A 21,948-nucleotide genomic window follows, 5' to 3' on the forward strand; every position below is an offset into this window, starting at 1 on the left:
GTTGGTGGTTTTTACTCTAAGTATTGTTGAATATAAATATTCCTTAGTTAAAATTAGTGAGCCAATGAGCTTTTTTCATTCTCATTTTAGACAGTGGGGGAAGGGAGAGACAGTATGGAAAATATAGAATAACTCGTTGAGAACTTGTTAGGTTTTCAATTAAAGAATTTTATAAAGATATCTTGATGCTGTTCTTAAATTAATTCTGCAACAGAAGCCAAATGGTGTTGTTTTTTTTTTTTTGGTCTTGAATAGTAATGATACAGATTTTCTTTACCAATAATGTATATATTAACTACATTTAATATATCAGATACATTTTATTTCTGTATCTCTAAAGAAAACCGTAGTGCCTGTCATTGCCTAATGACATCAATAACATTCATTTATTCTGCCAAAGTCATGAATTTATCATTTTCACAACTGAAAAAAAATCACAATTTATCTGTGAAACTCTTTTGAACAAAATATATGAAAAAACTGGTAATTTTCTTTTGACACAAAAATTGAAACCTCTCGGTTTTCTGGTCTCTGAATCCGGCATGAATTTGCTGACATTCGGTGCTTTTTTACCTGTTTTTCCTCTCACGTTTAATACCCCGTAGAATTTTTAAATTTAAGAATTTTTTTCCAAAAAAAAAACCATTTACAACGTTGAGAAATGTTGCTTCCATATGCCCTCAGTAGCTACTAACTATAAAATACTGAAAAGCTCTACAACAAACGACGTTACTTCACTGAATCTTTTCAGAGCTTCAGCAAATTAATGCGGTGCTCCTAAGATGGTTTTAAGAATTTTTAAAAAATATTTTAAAAAGACAAACACGACCTATCCTTTAGCCCTAAAGCACCTCACATACGTTCACTGTAAGGTAGACTTTTTTGCCCCCAGAGTCTGAGCAGAGAACACAAGCCATGAGTAGAAAACATGAAGATTTCGTTGAGCACTCAAAGGAACAAAACTGTTGACGTCTTAACGTTGCTAAGTGTTCTGAAGTTGCTTAATCTCCTTAAATTGCTTCAATTCTAGTTGCTTCCATTGTGTCACTAACACCAAAACCCAAACAAACCTCTTCCCTCAGAAGAATGGCGAGCTGAGGGCGGTTCTCAGAGAACCTGCCTGTAACAGGTGGCCCGGAAGGACCTGCCGCGCTCCCGCCGCCGCCGCCTGCACTCGGCGCCGCTTGGGCGCCCCAACCCCGTCCGGCCACTTCCGGTCGCCCCCGCTGCGGCCACGCACCTTCCCCGCTCCCCCAAGCTCCCGCGTCCCGGCAGCCTGAGGTGTCCCAGAGCCTTCCCGCTCCCGGTTTCCACTCAGCGCGGCGGGGCCTCGGCACAGGCTGGGAGGCCCTGGAAGAAGCACGTGCCTCTTCTCGAGGCCTAGTCCCCCGGGCGGGAAATCCCGCCGGGCCTCCGCGCGCCCGGCCGCTAGTCCCCGTCTGCCTGAGTACACGGGCGCCGAAGCTTCTGGAAGCCGCCGAGGGGCCAGGCCACGGGGATGCGTCACACCTACGTGCCCGCAGCCTCGACCCAAAGTGTGAGGTTCCGGAACAACCCCGACAGAGTTGGGCCAAATAACAAATGCGACGTAATTGAGCCCCAGGGGGTTGAGTACCTTGCTCCGGAGGCCACACGGTTGTCCGAGCGGGTGCAGAGCCGTATCTCGTGGTTTCATTCCACCGCGCAGCCAGGAGGACCGCTGGGCCGCACAGAACCCGCCTCAGGGAGCTGCGGGGGGAGGCAGCCCAGAACCTCGAGCGGCCCTGGCGGCGGCTGCGTGAACCAGGGCGGCCCTGGGGAAGGCCAGGCAGGGTCGGCTGAGGAGAGCGCCCGGTAGGCCCTGCAGCCCCGGTGCCCAGGCTTGTGCCGCGCGAGCTGGAAGCTTCTTTGCGCCGGCCGGGACTCCCTGGCACGTGTGGGCCCCGCATTCCGCGGGCCCCGCATTCCAGGGGCCCCAGCGCACACCGAACCGGCGCGCTGGGTCGCCCTCCGCCGGCAGCGCCGCGGGGCCAGGCTCAGAGGGGCCGTGGCTCCGCCCTCCTGCGGGCCTTTGCGGAGTCGGGTATATTGGGCTTGTTGGGTGGGAAGGCGTGGGCCTACGGAGTCCGAGACGGGCCTACGGAGTCCGGAGGGAGGACGCGGCCGAGAGGGCTTCCCTCCAGTCGGGGCTCGCAGCACTGAGACCTAGCTCGGCGCGGGACCCTGGAGGAGGGGGTCGTTTTCCAAACCCGGCCTCACGTTGTGTTCTCAGGTCTTACACGGAATGCAAAGAATAGGGTGTGTCGGTCACCTCGCAGGAAACTTTTCGTTGTTTCCTTATATCCTTCCCGCCCATGGACAAGTTGAGCAGCTTCTGGGCCTTACACCCAGGAGGTTTCGGACCAGAGTATGGACTCTGGGTCTTCTGGAGGATCATCTCACCCCATCCCTACCCCTACCCCTGTCTTCCTCAGGGGAAGGTGGAACCGTCCTTCCGAACCCCCTTGTGTGAGCCAGGAGTCTTCTTCCCCTGCCAAAGTGAAACGCGTCCCTATCGACTTTTCTAGATCTTGTGTTTGCGTTTTAAAGAAACTTAGCAATACGAACAAAGATATTTTGGCTACTTCTGACAGGGTCTGAAGGTTTAAAGGGACATCTTAGCACGTGGAAGGGATGACTCGGATTCCCCCGGCCTCCGTGAAGCCACCGGGGACAGCTCAGCAGAAAGGAAGGTCGTCTGCTGCCAACATGCAAGACACGGATCGGTTTTTTGTCGTTTTGTTTTCTCTTCCTTTTTGGCTCAGCTCTGAGAGCATTACAGACCTATCCTTTCCCGCCTCCCGACCCTCTTCCCCTCCCCCTCTTCTTTCTGGTGCAGGCAATTAGGGTGAAGAAATCAGTGCCAGGCTCCTGCCTCTGAAGAGAAAGGAATTGCTTAGGGAATTGAGTCCTGACACCTGTCTCTGTCCTGGATGGCGAGAGGGGATACGGGGTCAAAACGCCTGGGGGAAGAGGCCGGGCTGACCGGGAGGGGGGGACCCTCCCTAGGAGAGCATTTCTTTGGCCTCCAGCTTCACACAGGTTATTAACACGCGGGTTATTAACACGGGGGTTTCCTCTTTTTAGTCCCCTCCACCCACCCAAGACCAGGACCTGGGCTGGAAGCAGAAGAGCAACACTGACAAGCCGTTCATTAATTTGCATTTATTTTCGGGAAATAATGTAGATAAAGGGGGCGGAAGGGGACTGCCTTACATTTCAACAAGTAATTTGCGATCTTCACATCGGACAAATCAAATTTACAAATTACTTTCCCACCTACTGGACGAAAAGGCCAAAGCCAAAACTGATATACAGGCGTGGGTTCTCCGCAGATTTCGGAGAATGAAGGTGCACTAAAAACTCACTAGACAAAACAGGGTTGTTTAAAGAGAGAGAAGCCGACAGAGGAATTGGAACCGGGGTTTGGGGCCTGGGTTTGTTTGTTTTTCCATAATGCTGTATTTTTATTTTTTGTTTTCTTTTGGTTTTGATCTCTTAACTGGAACTGCGACCCTGTGCTTAGACCTGGTGAAGGGCTCAGTCCTGCGCCCCGGCCCAGACTAGCCCCCTCCCCTGTACCCTGACTTGGCTCTTGCCTTCACACTCCCAGACCCTCCCAATCCTCCGCGCGCAGCTTCCTGAAACCAAACGATTCTCTTTAATAAATACACAGAGGGAGAAGGTGTGAGAGGGCAGGGAAGCTTTGCAACAACTGAAAAAGTAAAAGCGCCATCGTTTGAGGAAGAGAGGAAAGGGGACAGAGGGAAAATATTTTTTGCTTTTGTTATATATATATGTGTATATATATATGCTGTATATATCTTAAAGTCTATTTCTTGGGCTCTAAGACGAGATATGCTCAGTTCAACCAACAGCAACTAAAAAGTTTAAGTGGTCCCTGGAACGGACCTGACTATATACAGCATTCCCGCCGAAGCGGAAGCCTGAGCCAGTTCTACGCAGGGCGGGGCTGTGCGCGAGAGGCTATGGGTGCGCTCCTCCCTCCGGGCCTCGTCCCAGCGCATCCGGCTGGGGAGGAGGAAACGCCGGGAAGCTCTGGTCTGCAGGCGGGGAGCGGGGCTTAGGGCAGCTGAAGGGGCGGCAGTCTGCACGCGAGAAACGCTTAGTGGTTGTTTTGATTTGGAGTAGAGTATGGGTGCACTCCAACAGGCAGACACATGCCAGTTAGTGACTCCAGTGTCCAGAAATAATAAATTAAAGTGTAGGGCTCAAACAGCAAGTCAGAGCGAAGAGCCTCCGAAGGCTGCAAGCGCATAATAACTGTCCAGAAAGACTAGAAGATGGTGACTTAGGAGTTCGTTAGGGGTTGAGGAGGGGAGCACACAGCTCTCCCGTATAGAACTTGTGGGCCAAGCCGAAGCACCGGTCCCCTCATCCAAGGGGTGGGCAAGGTTTGCACATCCCCCAAGCAAGTGGCACGAAGATGAGGGCGGCAGTGCAGCAATGGGCATCTTTTGGGAGCGTGAAATTTCAGGTCTGGAAAAGCCGAGGCAAAGGCGGGCAGTGCAGCAGCAGCAGCAGCAACAACTGGACGGGGACCACGGAGGGCGCAGGTAGTTGCGTTTCTTCTTCTCTTCCTCCCACTCCTGGGCTCACAAGACCTGAAACCTCCATGAGGCTTGGTCCTTATAGTCCAGACAGTCAGGCGAGTTGAAGTTGAGTTTCCAAGCGGAGGAAGCGGCGGCGGCGCCAGGCTCCTTGTAATCCAAGCAGTCGGCAGAGTTGAAGGCGAGCCCCGAGCTGCCGTAGCCCTGGTGATGGTGGTGGTGATGGTGGTGGTGGTGGCCTGAGGACTGGCTCAACGGGTGGTGCGCGTGGGGATGGTGGTGATGGTGGCTCGCCATGGAGGAGGGTGCCATAGGGCTGAGCTGGTGCGGGTGGTGGTGCGAGTGCATGGGCGCTAGATATGAGCTGCAGTCCACGCCGCCAAAGTAGGAAGAGGAGGGCGCGGGGTAGCCCTGGCCATAGCTGCCGCCCTGGCCGTAGGACATGGGATAGGAGGCTGCGGCAGAGGCGGCGCCTGCGGCTACCGAGCGCTGCATACACGATGCGTTGCTAGGCGCGGCCAAAGGCTCGGGCACTGACACGGAAGCGGGCGCTGAGCCGGGCGAGATGGAAGCCGGACTCCAGATGGACGAGGCAGCCGGCGTACTCAACGACGACGGGACTGCCACCGCCGGGTTCCCGCCCAGGCCTGCAGCCGCTGCAGCCGCCGGGTTGGCCGAAGCGCTCGATGCGGAGCTGGAGGACGAGGCGGAACTGGACACAGCGGGCGGAGTGAACTGGCCGCTGCTTTCGGAGCCCGAGCTCTCCCGCACCGGGGACGACTTCTTCTTGGCTGGGCGGCTCTTGGTCCCGCTCCCGCTCTGCTGCTGCTGGCGGCATTTGGCGCGGCGGTTCTTGAACCAGACCTGCAGCGGGCCGGGTGGGGGAGAGCGTGTCAGGGGGAGAGTAGAGCTTGCCACTCCCCCGCCCCTTGGACCAACACCTGGCCTAGGATCCGCATCCCTCTCCTATCGACGCCTCCTCCCCTCCCCATCTCCGGCCCGGCCAGACCCTGCATTCCCTGCTCCTCCACCCTCCCCCATCCTTCTGCTCAAAGACCCTCCTCTGGCAAAGTAGGGATGTGCACTCCCCCCCCCACCCCCAGCGCAACTTGCCGGAGGGCGGAACATTTGTGTCTGTCCAGCCAGAAGTTCAGCCATCTCTAAACTGATGCTGTTGGCTGCTTCCCAACAGACCTATGTATGTTTGGACGCCCTGTCTTCTATGAATAGAGCTCAGTAAACTGCGGAGAGGCACAGAGCAGGCCGCGGAGTGGGGGACAGTCCCCGAGTTTGAGGCCGGAACCCCTCCGCCCCTGCAGGTCTGGTGCTGGGCAGGGCGAGAATTTGGATGGAAGCAGGAGCAAGGCCAGGAGGCTGAAACAGAGGCAGTAGTCGGGGGACTAGGGAAGGAAGCCTGGGCAGAATTTCGTTGGACTTCTTGGCTCCAAATGGGGAACCAAATAGGACAGTCATAAAGTTCTCAGTCCTCTTGAAAGGCCCCGGTACAAGACATGGCATTCCTGTTGTCTCGAGCCTCTGGGGGGGAAAAGGCAAGATAAAAGCCCTTTGAGGAGAGTTCTGAGTTATAATCCGAACAGTATTTTCGGGTCCTTTTCACCGCAAAAACAGAAACAGCAAAGCTGGTAGCCAGGTTTTGCGTTCAGCATCCTCTCTGGGCAAAGGAAATGTCTAATCAAACTGGCGCCACCCGTGGGGCGCACTCCCAGACAGGGCACCAGGCTCTGGCCAAGCCCCACTCTTCTATTTCCAGGATCCCCGGGATACAAGGCAAGAGCAGAGGAAGAATTCAGGACCCGGAAGGAAACTGCCAAGTCCTGCGGCAGCCAAAGAGGCAGGGGCAAGTGTCGGGCTCTTCAGGGCACGTTACCTTCGGGAGCCTCGCTTGTCCTCCGGCAATCCTAAAAAGCACTTTGGATAGCAAAGGCGCCCCGGGGCCAAGGGCGGAATCAGGGCTCTAAGCTAGCTTCTCTAACTTTGGCCCCTCTGCCAGGCCCGGCCCAGCGCTAGGGGGAGTCTGAGAGGGGCTACCCAGCCTGTAAGCCCGCCCCCACACCAGACCCCCCTTCCCAGGCCCTCTCCAACCAGCCCCAGCACCCCACCCCCGACCCTGAAGTCCCGCGAGCGCGCGCACCTGGACTCTGGACTCTGGCAGGTTGATCTTGAGCGCCACCTCCTCGCGCATGAAGATGTCAGGGTAGCGAGTCTTGGCGAAGAGCGCCTCGAGCACGTCCAGCTGAGAGCGCGTAAAGGTGGTGCGCTCCCGTCGCTGCTTCCGCGGGGTGGCTGAGGGGAAACGCGGGGACGCGTCGGGTCAGTGGTGGCCACGCGGACTCGCGCTAGAGGACGCGGACCAGCCCCTGGCAGGCTCTGAACCAGGGCGTTGCAAAAGAAAGCCGAGCTCCGAGCAAAAACAACTCCCCAGGGAGGCCGAGCCTGACAGCCACAGGTGGGAGAAACTGCATGTGTGAGCGACTGGGAGCCAGTGTCTCCGGTACTCCAGGGCTGCCCCCTTCCCTGCCTCTCAGAGGTTAAGAAAGGAAGAGAAGTTATACAATCTTTCTTCCTTCACTGCCCCCCTCCCAACACTCTCCCTGGCTGGAAGGTGGGGAAGGGGTGTGCAGAAACACGTCCTGGAAAACACTTTCCGAGGGAAAAAATGGGGGTGAAGGAGTGGAACCTAGAAAAGACAGCCAGGATTCGGCTCAAGTCGTCCACATCAACAGTGCAAAAGTTGGTGCAGGCCACCCGTCTAGAGGACAGTTTAATTAGGGAGGGAGAATCCCCCCTCCTCAGCTCAGCCAGTTGCTTTGCATAAGGTAAGCTCGGCCCTTCCTCTCAGGGCCTAGCAAGTGTCCATACTCCTCATTCAATGTTGGGGGGAAAGACATAGATCCTCTCTCTCTCTCTCTCTCTCTCTCTCCCCCCACACACACACACACACGCACACACGCACACACACCACCCATGAGAAATCGAATCCGTGGGTAAATGCGCCCTGTGCTGGCAGTGGGAGCACAACGGGAGACAAGGTGCCGGTGTGGCCAGGCAAGTAGGGCTCACGTCTCGCGTTTTCGCCGCCCCGGCCGTCCTCACCGACCCGCGATTCTGCCCTGCGAGCCTGCAGCGTGCTCTGCACCGTAAGCAGACTAGGCAACCGGTTCCCTGGGCCGATCCACGACACAGTTTGTGCTTAAACCCGGGAGGCTGGGGATTCCCAAGATTTGCAGGGGCCGGGGCGGGGGCCGGTGCTCACCCGGATAGCCCACGGAGGGGTGTAGGAGGTCCATAGCCGGTCCGGCTAGGCCCAGCCCGTTCATGCCGTATGGAGGTTGTTTGAGGTAAGACATCATGCTAACAGCTGGGTGGAGGCGCCCCGAAGGATCCAGGGGGCCGGGGCCGGGCGCAGTGCGGGGCTCCCACTGCGCAGTCCTTCAAGCTCTGTTGCGTCTGGGGGCCCAGCCTATGGAGACACGAGACACACGGAAACCATCATTCCCAGCCATCACGGCTTCCTGGTCTTGTCCGAGGCAAGGAGTCACAGGATGGGGAGGGGACGCCGGTTATGGAACTGTACAGGGCGGTCAACTCGGCTCTATAAGGTCTTAGCCCAAAGACCACAGCTTCTTTGAAAAGTAAAATAGTTGGATCATGATCTCCTCTTTTCGGGCTTGGAATGGGCCAGACACTCATAGGGAGACACTAGGAGTGAGGAGAGGTTAAAATCAGGGCCAAGCTTGGGAGGTCAGAGCCTGAACCGCAGAGTCGGCTAGGTCCCAAGACTTGGCAAAATTCTGGTCGGGTGAGAACGGGCCTCACACCACACAAGAAAACATTTGCTTGGCCCCCAGGCGGCAGGAGACCCAGAGCATGAGGCGTTGTTTCAAACGTTTTTGAAAGTGGGATGCACAGGTAGACTCCGGAGAGCCCAGGTGAGGCACTGCGGAGGGCTAGCGGCACCTGAGCCTCTCCAGGACGCATTGCCCACTTGGGAGAGTGCGACCTGCCAAAGTCTCCTCGGCTGGGTCCCGGCCCTAGAGCCTACAGCCGCCCTTCCACTTGACTTCTCTGTGCCCAGCTGCTGAAAGACTGCTTGCCCAGAATCCCACCCACACCTCGACCACAGTTTCAAGCCCAGGTCCCGCAGAGGAGACCAGAAAGGGTCACTGTACAGGTGGCGGTTCTAAGACGCCGCCCGAGGTCACCGACGCCTCGCCACAGCCGCAGGCCGTTTTTCGTCAACGCAAGCCGGTCCTGGCTGCGGACAATGGGGTCCCGGCCGGGGTTGAAAGGTGACCTGCCCAGCGCCCCAAGGGTCTGGCGGATTTGGGAGGCCTGAGTGCAGCAGGTCCGGTGCCCTCCCCGCCTATCCTACTAGCTGAACCCGCGGCCGCAGGACCCGATCGAGACTAGAGAACTAGGCCTCTGAGGCGTAGCTCGCTCTGACCCGGGCTGGAAGGTCGACGCCTGGCTTCCCCAGCTGCCCTAAAACGGAGGCGCTACAATCAGGAGTCAGGAAGTGGCGCTGGGGGTGTGGAACTGAGACCCAGAGGACCTGTCGCTTTACCCCGCTTCAAGGAACTCAAAGCAGACCTGGGACCCGGGCTAGAGAGTTTAGGGAAAGAAAGAAGTTAGAGCTAAAGAAGCCTCCCGCTCCCGTCCCCATGGGACCTGGGCCGGGAGAACCTAGTTTGCAGGGAAGGCGACAGAAGGGAAAGAGCCTGGGCTCTGGGGCCGAAGGAGAATGGGACTCAGCCGCGGCGACTCTTCTAGGCTGCTGCGTGAGTTTTCAAAGACTTTCTTCAAACTTAGCACTTCAGCTCGGTTACTTCGGAGGAGGCGGGGGAGGGGCGCGGGGCCGCAGCAGAGCCCCGGGGTCCTCAGCGCAGCAAGAGGGGAGCCAGGTCGCTTCCCAGCCCCGCCCACGTGCCGGGGACCTGGGAAGCGGGGACCCGTTTGAGGACGGGGAGGCAAGAGCAACCGACGCATTCCCAGAGTCCCGGGCGGCTCCCGGCTTTCTCCTTACCTGCCCTCAGCTGCCGGGGCCGCTCACCATCTACCTCGCACCCTCACACAGACCTTCCGGGCAGCCAACCTGCAAAACAGAGCAGCACAGGAATTACCCGCCGGGTTGGGCGGTTGGTCTAGGACCCCCGGATTTCTTTCTTTCCCCAACTTCCCTCCTCCCTTTCTCTTTCTTTCCAGTGGCTTTGTGCGTGTCCCTCCAGGTTTCACTTTATTGCACACACACACTTTGTTTGCAAAGCCCTACACGCTCCCGAGACACTGCCTCGCCCGGGACCGCGCCGAGGGGCCGCAAGGAGGAGGGTGGGGGTGAGAGGGGGCAGAGCTAGGAGGTGGCTCGAGGTTGCCGTGGCACTCCATGCAGCGTGGAGGCGGTGGGGGCTGGGGAAGACCCGCAGAGGCACTTCGGAAACTAAATAAATCAAGAGATTTACCTTGTCGGAGTGGCTTGTCTGGCCGGGTTGTTTAGGTGATTGGAAATGTAGCCTGATGAAGATTGATCACCTTTCTAATGCCCTCCCCGGGTATGTGAACGCGAGGTGAGTGCGTAACCGGGCTAGGCTGCCAATCCCTGGCCCCGCGCGGGCTGAGTGACAGGGAGCCGGGCAATGGCAGCACGAGCCGGGGGTTACCTCCGCGCGCCCCCGCCCTCCCCCGCCCCCTGCACCCCGCCCTCACCGCCCGCCCACCCCGCCCCGGTCGCGCGCTAACTCCGGGGCTCGACTGGCGGCAAACGCGGCGCAGAGCGACGCGAGGAAGACGAGCGCAGCGCGGGAGCCCAGGCCGTGGAGGGGACGCCGGTCCCGAGGCCGCCCCGGGGCTCCCCGCCCTTCTCTCGCCCTTTTGGCGCCCTGGAGGGAGTGGCAGAAGGAGGCGAGGTGCTGGAGAACCGGTTCTCTCGCTCTCCCGTGCGCCACCCAGCTCGGCGGCCCGGTGGGCGCGAGGACCCTGGAGCCGCGGGCTGGAGGGGAGCGGGCCCCCGGCCCCTCTCCCGGCGCCGCGGGCCCCAGCGTCTTCATCCACCGTGCCACCACCCGCAAAGGGACGCCGCGGGCGGCTCGTGCTGGCACGGGCTACTTTGCCGAGCGCGGGAGCAGCTCCCAGTGCGCAGATCCCGCCTCGGCGCCTCAGGACTCCCGCGCCTGCGAGCAGCACCCGCAGGGGAGGCACGGCCACTTACCTGCTCTTCGGCGTCTCCTGGTGTTCCCAGGCCCCGCGAAAGGTGTTTGCAAATCCTAAACGCTTCTTTTGAAATGTTGGAGCCCAGAGTCCCCTCTCCCTTACACACACACTCTACTTCTGAATCGAAAGGTTTGGATAGGAAACTTTCTCTTTCACACTGTCTCCTTCCCGTTCTCCTTTTACAAGGGACAATTCGGTGGAAAACGTGGCCACAGACCCCTGCCCTCAGTTTCTTTCCCACATGCCGCAGGAGCCTCCTTGAAGCGATCTCCCCGGATCGTTCGTACTGGCGAAGCCCATTTCCCAATCGAACAAACTTCTCAAACACGACTACCTGGATGAACTTGTCAAAGCGCAAAAAAAAAAAAAAAAAAAAAAAAAAGTGTTTTCGCCCCAACACTGAGTAAGGCAATTCTTTTAAATGGCACCTCCTCCTGAATATTAGGCACTTTACTCCCTTTCGAGGAATTCCTACCGCTTCTTCCTAATACCCCCTCCCCTCCACCTCAACAGGCGGAGTGAAAAGTTTGAACAGGAGTAAGTGTGAGGGCGAGTCAAGGAGCCACCGGGCGCTTCGCGGTGGGGAGCGCTGGTGCTGCGGGGCCGCAGGGTCGGGCACCGCGAGCGGACCAGGCGCGGGGCGAGGAGGTGGAGGAGAAGGAAGGGGGAGCCCGCTGAGTGAAAAGGGGCCGCGGCCGCCGCTCTTCAAAGTGCTTCCCCCTCCCCCAAGCGACACTTTCCTTTGGAGTCCGAATAAAATACGGTAACAGAATATGATGGAGGGCACACTGTTTCCTTAACTGCTTCTCAAAGAACCCGGGAGATCTTCTTAGGACCTTTAATAAGGCTTTGGTCGGTCCTTTTGTTGATCTCTCAAAATCAACTCCTTCTAATTGAAGTTGGAGCTGAAAGCGAGCTAATGTTCAAAGAAAGTGGCCGCCAGGCTAACGAAATTACATTTTTTTTTGACGATGAGGGAACATCTAATCAAAGGGGCAAAAGAGGAGGGGTGGGAGTGGGGAAGTATGAAGGAGAAAAGGTTTTACAAGATCCTTCTCTGGTTCACAAAAGTCGGCGACACGGGCGCTTCTCTCCAGAACAAAGACACCGCGGCCCATTCACAAAAGGGAGAGAAAGAGAGAGAGAAAACAATAAAAGAACGGGAGAAAAGGAAAAACATGAACAAGAAAAAGACTTAACAGGAAAAGAAACTGCGCAGAGCGCAGCGCTGACCCGAGCGGGGACACACCTTTGGCTCGCGCAGGCCCCCGCGGGGAATAGTCCGCGAGGCCCAGGACTCCGAGCCCCCGAAATGTGTAGAGATTTAAGGGAAAAAACGAAATACACCCCCGCTTTCGGTTCTGGGGAAAGGCGCGGGCTGGAGCGCACTAGTGTGAGGGGGAAGAGTATGCCGGCGCCCTGGGGTGAGCTTCGGCGGCACTGCGTCCCTAGCCCGGCGCTACCCGGCCGGGGCCTGCGCTCTGTGTGCCGGGGTTAGCCCTCCCAGGCCTGGGTGCGTGCCCTGTCCCAGTCCCGCAAACTCTCGCACTCTCGCCTCCTCCTGGCCCCGTTTGGCCTGCAGCTGCGGCGCTGGGCCGAGGTCCGGCGCGGCGAGGTGGGGCAGCAGTGCGCGCTGGAATGTGCTCAGGCGGTCCCCAGGGCCCGCCAAGCGGGAGCCGGGCGCTCTCGGTTCCAGATGCTGCCGCGGTCTCGGGGAAGTTGGGAGGTATCAAGTAGCACGATTTCTCCCCCCCAATGAGAGTATTTATCTAATCCCAAATTGCAGGCGAATTTTTTTAATGCTCAACCCATAAAATCCCAGGATTAAGAGAAGAAAAAGAGAGAAGAGGGGAGAGGGAGGAGAGTGGAGACGGGGGAGACTGAGATGAAAGTTTCTTGTATGTGGCGTAAAGGACTGAGGCGGCCGTCGCTAGGCAAATATCCAGGTGGGAGACGCTGGGCCAGAAGCCTCGACCGTTCCAGCAACGGCCGCAGCTCGGGGACGGGAAGAGGGGGGCCTCGCCCGGGGAGGGCCTGTGGACTCAGCTCGAGGGCCCCGGACCGGGGAGGGGACGTGGGAGCTGGGCCCTGGCTTTAGCATCCAGGTGACCTCGAGGCCGGGCCAGACTCTGGAGGACACTTGGGACAGGGGGAGGGGTTTGGCTCCGGGGCCCTGGGATCCTGGCCAGGGGCGGAAGTTCTGCACCGGCCCGCGGGCTGTGCCCAAGCCAGCCCGCTGCCAACACTCCTCCTCCTCCTCCTCGGCGACCCCCGGGCCCACAGCTTTTTTTGCCGCCGCGCGGGCTTTCGGATTGCCGGGCTCTAGGCGTGCTGGGCTCGCGCCTGCGCCCGGGAGGCAGCCTCTGGGCACCACGCGACGAAATCCGGATGCGGCGCCCTCGTCGCGGGCCTGACCCCGATGGTCCCCGGGGGCCGCGCTCCGCCGCCGCTGCGGGGCGTGCGGGCGCCACAGAGCAGCCCAATGGAAACCCCGCGAAGCTCGGGACTGAGGCAGGAGGGGCAGGGAGACGGGCAGCAAATCTGGGGCTAGCGAAGGATTGTCACTTGGCAGGTCGCGAGCGGCTTGGGGGAGCCGCATCTCTGCGAGGCTCCGCGAGAGGGAAGGTTCCCCGAATCCGAATCCTGCGTAAATGGAGTGGGTGACGCCGGTCACCCAAGCCCCAGACTGCTCCGGGCTGATGGTTTTCGTCTGCCGGTTTCCCTGGGGTTAGGGCCGGGTTCTGAGAGCTTCCCCCAGGGAGCGGTAGCTCCCTCTGCTCTCCTGCTCTAATAAAGAGGGCAAATACCTGATTTCATTTAGTTCTGATAACTTTTCGATAACTTCTTAAAATCCTTGTCGTGAAGAAATTCTACCGTAGGAAGGTTTTATCATTTTGAAAGACTGGCGGCTGCATAGTTTTCGAAAGGAATTTGTGTGTGTATTGGTATAAATATGTCTGTATATGTACATATATGTATATGTGTATATATGTATGTATGATCTAGGCTAACGTATAAATGCTAGTGGACTGTTTTCTCTGTCTCCAGACTTGTTGAACGAGCTTTCTTTGTTTCAAGACACCTCTGTAGAGGAGTGATGGAAACTACCATAAAATCGCCAGTTTTTTCTGTAGCTTAGAACTTCTGGTTGAAAGTTCCCTTTCCCTCATCTCATACACACACACCTGCACACACTTACCCTCCTCCTCCCCTCCAACAATAACCCTCTTCCTTTCACTTCGGCATCTACAGTCTTGACGGTTATCAGAAGTCATAGTTCTTCCTCATATGAGTGCAAAACTATAACAATGGAAAATTACATTTTTTCAGTGCTGTGGAATCACAAAATTTCCTCAAATCGTTGAGATGACCCTCTAAAAGATGATAGTTTACACTGCTTAAGAAAATATGACTAATTGCTTTTCAATTCGCATTCGTGTGTCGGCAGGGCCCCTCTGGGGTGGTGTAAACTTATTCAGCTCCAAATACAGACCAGTATCCTGCCCTGCATTCAAGAGGACCATTTTTCCTCATGAAAAGTCTTATGAATACAAAAACTTCTCAAGTTTTCATTGCAAAGAAGTAGCAGCAGTGTTTAAGGTAAGAAAGTTTCTGCTTTTATTGAAAATTTATATATGACTCAGTATTGTAATAAATAAACAGATAACCATTTTCACAAAAAAATGACAGTGCTATTATGCTAGAGAAGAAAATATTAATTGGAGGATTTACTCATAATGGCAAGACAGACTTTTATCAATACAGAATAAATATTAACACCATTCTTGAGCCAATTTTGAGACCCAACAAAATGTAGGAACCAAGCTAGATGTAATAAATAATTATCCAGAGAAAAAGATGGCGCATTCTCAAATGATAAGACTGTCTTTGTAAAGTGATGCATGTCAATTAGTCCCATCCTTACAGCTCACTTCAAATCACAGGACTTGTTTCAGGCTACGTTAAAGGGCCATCCTCCAAAGAAAGCAGAGGAGAAGTACCCTATTATCTTCATAGTGAAACGCAAAACAACTGCAGAAAATCCCACTGGTAAATAGAACACAGTTTAATGAGTAAATTGAAGATGATCTAACTATAAAATTTAGGTAACAGACTCAGTGTTACATATGGCAGGACTGGAAAAAAATCATTCATGACATTTTCCTTATCCCTCCCTCTTAAGCCCCCTCCCACCCCTCATTATGCTATTAACAATAACAACAATAACAAAAATGTTTTAAAATTTTCCTCCATCAAAAAATGAGGGAAAATAATGAGGGAAGAGTTTTCTTTTCTTTCTTCTTTGAACAGTTTCTTGAACACTCCTAATACCAATCACTCACAAGATGTCTGTGCAATCTATTTTACATGATTTCAAGGAAATGATTAACTCACACACACACACAATCCTTAAACAAAGCTATTTCGGAGTTCTGTACACTGTCTGGAAAAAAGGGAGGAAAAGAGGTGGTGGTAGTGGTAAAGAAGTACAATCCAGCCAAACAAAATGTTACAAGTTTTAAATCAACAACGAGAATGACTTCTTCTGGTCTGGGGACCCAAGACTAATAAAATGTTGGTCAAGATTCTGGTCTGGCTTCTATTGCAGAACACATTTCTCTTCTTTCTTGGCCATCTTGCCTTTGTTTTGCTCCAGAGTTCGCTCCAAATGCTCGTCTTCTTCTTCGGCCCTGGAAGTCAAACAGGAAACCAAATTATTTTTCTTCTTGGAGCGCAGAGCGTCACTCTCCTCTCGCCCCGCATTCCGAGCTCCAGAGGGAACGGGGTTCGCGGGGCCAGCGGGAGGCTGCCCCGGCCCACCCGGGACCTCTGGACTGAACTTTCCGAAAACTTCTCGGCCCCTCAGCAGGCGGCAGAGCCTCGACCCCGACCCCACCGCCCACTTACTGCTTCTCCTGCGCGTCCAGGTCCCTGACGAGCGCGTCGCGCTTGTCCACTAGGGCCACCAGTTCATCCAGCAGGAGCTGCTCGCGTCGCTTCTGGGCCTCGGTCTTCTGCCAGTCTGCAGGGGACGGGAGGCTCCTTACCCACCCGGTCCCCCACCCCACCCGGCCCTCCCCTTCCCGCCTTTTCCAGTTCCCTTTTATTTCTCTGCAAACCATATTACAGAGCCACTAGCTAGTGTTTCACGGAGAGTTTGGCCGTCGTGATGAGGATTTCGCCCCTAAAACCCTACTTTCTAAGTATTTTCCGTAGATGGAGACGGCTACGGGCTGGGCTGGAACCTGCAAGAGACCAGGTGTGCGCCGGTGGCCAGCGGAGGTGCGCACCTGATGTCAGCCAAAGTGGGGGAGGGAGAGCTGGAGGCCCAGAAGAGGTCAGCCCGAGCGGTGAGGGGGGAATGTGGGTGAATGAGGAGGCGGGAAGCAGAGATGGGCGATAAAATCACCCTGAAAAGGCTAGAGAATCTGCCTGAGAACCTATCCTCCTCCCCCACCCCCATGCTCACCCCATACAGCCCATTCTTCGCTAATTTCCTCTTCGCTCTATTTTAGCAGTTGGATGTATCTCACACTGGGCGCCATATGCTTCACAATAACTTTAAAAGTAGTGAATCGGCTAATTAGCATTTTTCTTTGAAGTAAAAAATAAATTTGCTCTGCAACATTACACTGCAGCTCTCAATCGCATCACAGCCAGTTTTCTTTTGGAGAGGTTTGCTGCGTGGTTTCAAATCAAAGCACTTTTGCAAAGGAAAAATTACATACTTCTTTTTGAAACCCCGGTTGGAAAATCCGATGGGCAGTGCTCCTTCCATGGGAAGGGGCAGTTTTTTGAAGGTTTTAGGCCCCAATAATATATTTCCTAATCATTGTTGGTCTGATAATTTCCTTAAGATGAGCAGCAGTTTCGTTTAATAAAAACAGGACCAAATCGAACATTTAAAGCACTTTTGAAACCAAAGCCAACTACTCTCTGGCCAGACTGTAAGGGCTTGTAGCTGTCAATCAACCCCCAGTCTACCCCGCCTCCCTCATTAGGAAGGTAAACAATGAAAAGAAGAAGTAGATGATGAGGCAGATAGCCGAACAAATGAGGACCTAGAGGGAAACAGGACACCAGCTTAAAAAAAAAAAAATACCCTGGCCACTGACTCATGTAGCCCCCTCCCCCAGCAAGTGCACTTTCCAAAAAACAGAGAGGAGTGCAATCCTTTCTGGTTTCTCTCTTCTCTCTCCATTGCCCTGGGCAATCATGTTAAAACTCACATGGCTGGTGCTTATTCAGATAAACCCAACAATGCACACCGCTGGTTACCATGTGAATCTTCACAAACCACACAAGAATGTGCTGGTTCAAATCCCCCCGACCCCCTCCAAAGCAAAATTTATTCAAGACAGCAAACTGCTCAGCAGCTTTATGAAAGCAAATGGAGCCAGAGGGAATTCTATCTTGTATTTACAAATTAAAAATTAGATGCATCATCATGCAATAAAGGTTAGAATAGCAGCAAAAAGCTAGAATAATTTATTCTATTTTATCACTATTCCTTTCATTATAACCTCGAATACATACACACATATATATTAAACATGCTATATATTAATTACCCACATTCGATACAAAACATCACAAATAAGTACATTAAATAATTGGTCACATTACATTCTTATTTAAAAAGAAGTGAAGTATTCTATTGCATAGAGAGGAATAAAGAAACTATTGCTATGGAAAGTTTTTTTCTTAATGTAAGAATTTAAAAAATAATAATGAAACAGCAAAATTGGAGAAAAGCCATATCTATCACAATTTTATTCCTTGGATTTAAATGCAACTGAGGTCAGGAATGCTGGACAATTTTCTAATCTGGTTCTTGTTCTTAATCAGTTTCATTCTACACAGCAGATAAATTAATAGACTCTCCAGGTTGGAAAGATCTTAAAGGTCATCTAGTCTAATTTCAGGTAACTGTAGTTCTAGAAATATTAACTCAGAGAAAAACCTGCTAAATTTGTAACTAAATTTTATAATTATTAAGATTACCAATTTTGATGAATATGGATTTTTCCATTTCCAACCTCAAGAAATCATTCTGATTATAAGCTTAATTTATAATTCTTTACTTCTAAAACATTTTGATAAGAGCTTTACTACTGGGAAATAAAATTTCTCCATTGTAAACTTAAAAAATATAATTAAGTTGAAAATTACAAAATTTTTTAAAGAAAAAATAAATTTTAATGACACATAATCTTCTTGATTAAATTATTCCTTCCCTATACTTGACCAGTCACTTTTAAGGTTTTAACTAATAATTAGAAATATCAAGATTTCTTTAATTTTTTTAAAAAATAAGATTTTAACAATATGGATAAGAGAGGAAACAATTACATATTTTTAATCCATTAAGGATTGAATAATTTAAAAAATCTTAACCTTTTCCTAGCTCAATAGTGATATTTCACATAACTGTAACAAAAACATTTTTAAGTTATGAATATTTAGGTAATTTTCATCATCTCACAAATTTAACTGACATTAGAATTTTAACTGTTTCAGCATAAATTTATAGGATTTTTTATATTAAATTTGTCATTACTACATTAATATCTATCTACAAATAATTAGTCAAATTGTGGAGAAAATAGCTATGCGCAGTGAGTAGATTTTACACTAGCAAAGCTACTTTTACTTTGGATTTGCTTTCTCACAGGAGTAAATTTATACACATTCACACACATATTTGAATGCTAATTTGGGAAATTAAGTAAACTATTTTGATGATTAAAAAAAATGTGATAACACCTTTAAAATTGATCAAGATTCACATTTGTATGTTCAAGGTCTACATTTAAAAATTAAAAAATCCCTCTTTAAATAGCTTCACCTAGATGTAATGTCATGTTTTAAAAGCCTGAATGTAAGTTTATGTGTTACTTGTTATACATTTTAAGAAAGGATTACTCACCTATAACAGCTAGCTAGATGCACTGACTTTGGCTTGGACAGACTACAATGTGGGTTCTGATTAATTTAAAGATTCCAGTGTACTTTTGCTACAAAAGCCATATCCTCTCACAACAAATAGGATTAAGTTTTGATGCTGCATTTGAGCCAAAGTGTTAAAATAAAGAGATTCTGTTTATGTCTATCTGCACTGAGCTGTTTTGTTAATCTAAAAAACTCTTTTTTTATATATAGGGCCAATTATTCATTCCCTGATTCAGTTTATTTGCTGAAGTTGATAATTACCTTGGAAAAAAGGCAAAAGAAATACCTATAAACACTTTAATAGAAAGGACCTAAAGTTCTTGTAGTAAACCTTCAACCTTGCCACTATAAATAAGCCTGGCACTTTGATGAAAATTAACACTAGTTTTGTAAAGAGCACATTGGGGGATTGCAGTCAAGTCTTATCTTTAGTTCCAGTCAACTAGCAATCCTGAAAGAGTTTGCATCATCATCAGAGCAGGCCATTTGATAGGATTCTACTGCTGTACCTAATCAATCTATGGAAGACTGTGGCTGTGCTGTGTAACAAAGCTAAAATAGATTTACAAATGGGGTTTTAGGGGATAAGCTCCTCCACAGGATTACATATTGATTTTAAATATAAAAAGCTTATCATATAAGCCATAACTACAAAAATAGTGAACCTATGCATAAATCCCTTTAGAAGAGCACCCACTTCAAACTCTAAGCCAAGAATAAATCAAGATGTACAAAATCCTAGAGAAGATCCATTTCTTGTGCAGAAAATGAACACACCACTTTCCAAAAGCCCACCCCAATGTATGCAGAAATGAATTTATCTTTCCTGAGGGGGCATTAAATAATCTGGAACAAAAAAACTATTGGAAAAGTATCTGAAAGATGCTTGTTAGCTTAAGGGATACTACAACTTAGCTCAGTAGAGTGAAACTCCTGCAATGAAAACACCTCAGGGGAAAAAAAAAGGCCAGAGTGATTATGGATTCTCAGAAGAATGGATATATTGAATGTTATTATTATTATTATTTTGCTCTCAAACCAAGTTGTTAATACTTCTTTCACTGGACTATGACTATTAATATTCTGTGCTTTTCTCCTAGTTAATGGTTTCAGTAGCAGATTATTCAAAAATATTTTAGTTTATTTATTATGAAAACCATCTTATGGCTACTAAGTAGGAGAGATGGGAAAGAAAAGAGGAAGGGACTTTAAAACAAAGGAAAGCAAAACAAAACCAATTAGTGTTGCCTGTTCATGTGTTTTTCTGTGGTGTTTTAACACTCTGAAAGACTACTGAATGTGTGTCCATTCTAAGGGCTGGCTCAGAGGATACTGTCTTCAAAGAACTGATGATCACGATGCTCAGTATCTCTCTAGGACAGCCCAGGCCACATATTGCCCAGGCTAATGGGACAGGCCTCTCTCTGAGAAAGTGTCTTTATTTGTAATTAACAAGCTGCTTCTTTCCTCAAGTCTCTTTCCCCCCCAACCAGCAACAGAAACTGGCTGAGAGATTTAAGGCACAATCACATATGGGACAATAGTATTAATTAAAAAATAAAACAGAACAAAACCACAAAAAATTAACAATTGTATTAAAGGTGTCTGAAAAGAAAAACATTTTTTTTCTCTTCTTCAAAAATATTACTTTCTACTGCTCTTCCATGTGTACAAGGGGAGCAGGCAGAAAAATGTTAGATTATTTAAGACTGTAGGTCTATTATATAGAGATAGGATGGCCAATGAAACTGGGATGTTTTATATGTATTATGGCCCTCCTTTAAAGATGGTACTATTTGGTCATAATACTGGTTTTGGGATAGAAGCAATATCTGCCTTAAAAGTCAACTGTATTGTATCAAGCTGTATCTTAGGGATGATTTAACTTACTATACATGAGAAAGTAAATTTTTAAACATTGTAATACTCTGTATTGAGCATAATATATAATTAATCTATAAAGAATAAACTGTATAATGAGTTATACATACTATATACAAACACATTTTATATTATATATACATATATATATATACCATATAAATAGTATTTGCTATACCTACTTTTCAAATGACTATTTAGCTTTCCAATCTCTTTTTTTTTTGTGGTATGCGAGCCTCTCACTGTTGTGGCCTCTCCCGTTGTGGAGCACAGGCTCCAGAGGCACAGGCTCAGCGGCCATGGCTCACGGGCCCAGCCGCTCCGTGGCATGTGGGATCTTCCCGGACCGGGGCACGAACCCATGTCCCCTGCATCGGCAGGCGGACTCTCAACCACTGCGCCACCAGGGAAGCCCTCCAATCTCTTTTAAGACTATACCATGACTACAAAAATTATATCAAGAGGAAAAATACCATTTAGTATATTTGTGCATTTTATTCACTGGCAAGTTTCATAGAACTTCTTAAATAATTTTGACAAATTTTATAGTCATTATTAGTGATATAATTTGATAGCCACTTGAAGGAAATCAGCTATCTGAAAGCCTTTTAAATAAAGTAAATCTAATTTCTAAATTAGGATATACAAATGTTGTTAGTCATATTTATCAAATGAGATTAGGAATATAAAAGTAAGAATAAAACTTCTATAAATGTATAAGATACTTTTTAGATAAACAGCATGTATTTTATTTACTAACAATATTAATTAAAATATTTTAAAACATATGGTTTCATTTGGCTTTCTCTTACAAACTTAAATTCCCAGTTTCTGAACTAATTAGAATTGACTTCTTATGGATCAGAAACCTTATCAGGTGAAGAAAGAAATTACAATGGACAGTCAATGCATGCGTTAAGAGGTCAATACAGAATAGGAAAATCAATTGGCATTGATTAGACAAAAGGTCCATTTTACAGAGCCCAAAGGATTAGCTTTTAAGTGGACATCTTTGAACTATAAGACATTTTCAACTAAGAGGTATAAGGAGAACAGCATTCTAAAATAGTCAGAATTTTAGGGCTTCCCTGGTGGCGCAGTGGTTGAGAGTCCACCTGCCAATGCAGGGGACACGGGTTCGTGCCCCGGTCCAGGAGGATCCCACATGCCGCGGAGCAGCTGGGCCCGTGAGCCATGGCCTCTGAGCCTGTGCGTCTAGAGCCTGTGCTCCGCAATGGGAGAGGCCACAACAGTGAGAGGCCCGCGTACCACAATAAAATAGTAAGAATTAAAAAAAAAT

General features: G+C 50.4%; 2 protein-coding genes across 6 annotated transcripts in view; both read right to left on the reverse strand.

Moving 5' to 3' along the window:
• Positions 1-3,947: 3,947 nt before the first annotated feature.
• OTX1 (orthodenticle homeobox 1) lies at positions 3,948-8,014 on the reverse strand. Its single transcript, XM_081255089.1, has 3 exons — positions 7,864-8,014; positions 6,742-6,893; positions 3,948-5,453 (listed from the first exon to the last, which is right to left on the reverse strand). Exons 1-3 carry the CDS (start codon positions 7,958-7,960, stop codon positions 4,635-4,637), a joined length of 1,068 nt encoding a protein of 355 aa, XP_081111215.1. The 5' UTR covers positions 7,961-8,014; the 3' UTR covers positions 3,948-4,634.
• A 6,394-nt stretch (positions 8,015-14,408) lies between these two features.
• EHBP1 (EH domain binding protein 1) overlaps positions 14,409-21,948 on the reverse strand; it is a gene marked incomplete at its 3' end in the record, with an annotated part of 505,676 nt that continues 498,136 nt past the window's right edge. For all 5 annotated transcript variants that reach the window (XM_081254153.1, XM_081254152.1, XM_081254157.1 and 2 more), the window contains 2 exons: positions 15,723-15,837; positions 14,409-15,505 (listed from right to left, as the gene is read on the reverse strand). In XM_081254153.1, coding sequence (XP_081110279.1) covers positions 15,415-15,505; positions 15,723-15,837 — 206 coding nt within the window. The remainder of the gene's footprint in view (positions 15,506-15,722; positions 15,838-21,948) is intronic.

Source organism: Mesoplodon bidens (assembly GCF_964165515.1).
Source record: "Mesoplodon bidens genome assembly, chromosome: 14".
NCBI lineage: Eukaryota > Metazoa > Chordata > Mammalia > Artiodactyla > Ziphiidae > Mesoplodon > Mesoplodon bidens.

Excerpts from the sequence above, each read along its gene's own strand:
- OTX1 (XM_081255089.1), bottom strand. The coding sequence starts at position 7,960 with ATGATGTCTTACCTCAAACAACCTCCATACGGCATGAACGGGCTGGGC. Across the intron at positions 6,894-7,863 it reads CCCCTCCGTGGGCTATCCGG|CCACCCCGCGGAAGCAGCGA; the intron begins GTGAGCACCGGC and ends GTTTCCCCTCAG. Across the intron at positions 5,454-6,741 it reads TGCCAGAGTCCAGAGTCCAG|GTCTGGTTCAAGAACCGCCG; the intron begins GTGCGCGCGCTC and ends GGCCCGCTGCAG.